Here is a 2,297-nt window from a genome sequence, read left to right as displayed (position 1 = left end):
GTTTTAAAAATAAAAAATATATAGCTTAGAATCAGTGAAAGGTTTTTCACCCAAAAATGAGATCCATTTCCTGTTCAACTTTTGCCATGAACTACTGGGAGTGTAAATGGCTTTTACAAAATAGCAGATTTATAATGCACATTCAAATAGAGTATCAAAATTTCAATAATTGTAATGAGAAGGTAAGGGTGCTGATAACCGGGGAGCTGGTAGTATAAGTGAGTCACCTGGGCCAGGGAGCCTACACCTACTGAAATTGATGATTTGAGACTGCCAGGGATGTGTATGCCTGAGCTGTGATCCCCAGTCAGTCTCCCTGCTGTCTGTAGGCTCCTTAAAGGTGGAGAGTGAGGAGCCCCTCCCTGCTAGAGTGAAAGCAGTAACCAACAGGAAGTGAAGCTGACACACTTCCTGAATAAAATGGAGCTGCTCATCCCCTCCATGCACTGAAGACTTTTTTTCACATTCCCCTACCCCTTTGCCCAGCAGCCCAGTGGGAGCACTTTCTCCCTCCCCTGTGTGGGGTAAGGGGATGTGGGATGTACCCAGCATATGGGGGGAGGGGCATGACATTTGGTCTTGGGGGTGCTGCCCAGGACTCCATCTCTAAAAGGTTTGCCATCACTGTTATAAAGCAATTTCCTTTTATCACAGAAAGCACTGAATGTTGACATTTCTTTTTCTCTCCAGAGTCTCATCAGAAATGTAATATGGACAGAAGTCAAACAAAAGTTGGTCAAAAATACAGTCAGAAGTCAGTCCTTGTTGTACAACAACAAGTTCCTAAAGCCAACTTCAAACAATTTTCATATGTAAGTGAATATAATGGAACTGCTCTAAGTGAGAAACTTTATAATAAGGACAAAAAATCCTTTATTGACCATTCAGACTGTATTCATAACCATGGAATACATACTCAAGGAAAACACCTTAAACATCATGAATCTGGCAATGATTTCAATATCATTTCATGCTATCCAGTGCATCAAAGAATCCATACTGAAGAGAAGCCATTTGGATGTAATGAATATGGAAAAAACTTAAGCAATAAACAAAACCTAATTGCACATCAAATAAATCATACTGGAAAGAAGCCTTTTAAATGTAATGAATGTGGGAAAGCTTTTAACAGTAATCAAGTCTTATCTCAGCATCAAAGAATTCATACTAGAGAGAAACCATTTGACTGTGATGAATGTGGAAAGTCATTCAGCCAAAAAGGAAACCTGAATAAACATAAGAGGATTCATAGTAGAGAGAAACATAAGAAAACTCACAGTGGAAAGAAGCCTTATGTATGTTATAAATGTGGCAAAAGCTTCAGCTTTAAACAGCATCTTGAAATCCATAAGATAATTCATTCTGGAAAGAAGCCCTGTGAATGCAATGTATGTGGTAGAGCCTTCCACAATAAACATTACTTAGGAAAACATAAAAAAATTCATAGAGGAGGAAAACCGTATAAATGTAATGAATGTGGAAAAGCCTTCAGAGAGAAGGGAAGCCTTGAAAAACATAAGATGGTTCATACAGGTGAGAAACCATTTGAATATAGTAAATGTAGGACAGCCTTCAGCAGAAATAGGAACCAAATTCAACATCAAAAAATCCATACTGGAGTTCCATCACGTGACATGGATCGGAAGGTGGCATCTCCCACAGATGAAACCGACCTGGAAGCATCTTTGCTGAGTTTTGAAAAACTTGATCGAGCCTCACCAGACCTCTGGCCTGAACAATTACCAGGTATTGCTGAATTTGCAGCGTCCTTCAAAAGTCCTATAACTAGCTCTCCACCCAAATGGATGGCTGAATTAGAGCATGATGATATTGATATGCTAAAAGAATTGGGCAGCCTCACCACAGCTAACCTGATGGAGAAAGTACGAGGGCTACAGAATCTGGCCTATCAACTGGGGTTGGATGAGTCTAGAGAGATGACTCGGGGAAAATTTCTCAACATTCTAGAGAAACCCAAGAAATAAGCCATAGCTTGTGAACCAAGATATTTGATGGACCGTGAATGTTCTTCCTTCCATTACAGACCTGACAGCCTCCCCACTGCTTTCTCAGGCCCAGAATGTCATCAGGAATGCACTTCCCTATCGCTTCTGTGGCTCTGCTTCTTGTTGCAGACATTGGTTGGGAGAGAAGGATCTGCTCTCCCTGAGGATCATCACTCACTGTTGTGCCATAAGTATTTAGATATCGGCATTCTAAGCCTAGATCATCAGAAATCCTTGTGTTATTCTTAAGAGTGAAGTCCTACTACTCTATTCTATAGAAATGATTTAGAA

At 40.2% G+C, this 2,297-nt stretch overlaps 1 protein-coding gene across 1 annotated transcript; it reads left to right on the top strand.

Annotated features, from left to right (window-relative positions):
- Positions 1 to 1,619: 1,619 nt before the first annotated feature.
- On the top strand, positions 1,620 to 2,085 carry LOC123234537 (protein lin-52 homolog). Its single transcript, XM_044660438.1, has one exon. The coding sequence runs from the start codon at positions 1,635 to 1,637 to the stop codon at positions 1,983 to 1,985; it is 351 nt and encodes a 116-aa protein (XP_044516373.1). The 5' UTR covers positions 1,620 to 1,634; the 3' UTR covers positions 1,986 to 2,085.
- The last annotated feature ends 212 nt before the right edge of the window (positions 2,086 to 2,297 follow it).

Source organism: Gracilinanus agilis, chromosome 2, assembly GCF_016433145.1.
Source record: "Gracilinanus agilis isolate LMUSP501 chromosome 2, AgileGrace, whole genome shotgun sequence".
In the NCBI taxonomy this organism is placed as follows: domain Eukaryota; kingdom Metazoa; phylum Chordata; class Mammalia; order Didelphimorphia; family Didelphidae; genus Gracilinanus; species Gracilinanus agilis.
The sequence above is the reverse complement of the archived record's forward strand: the minus strand, read 5'-3'. Positions and strand labels throughout refer to the sequence as shown.

Coding starts and splice junctions, on each gene's coding strand:
- LOC123234537 (XM_044660438.1), top strand. CDS start 1,635: ATGGATCGGAAGGTGGCATCTCCCACAGATGAAACCGACCTGGAAGCA.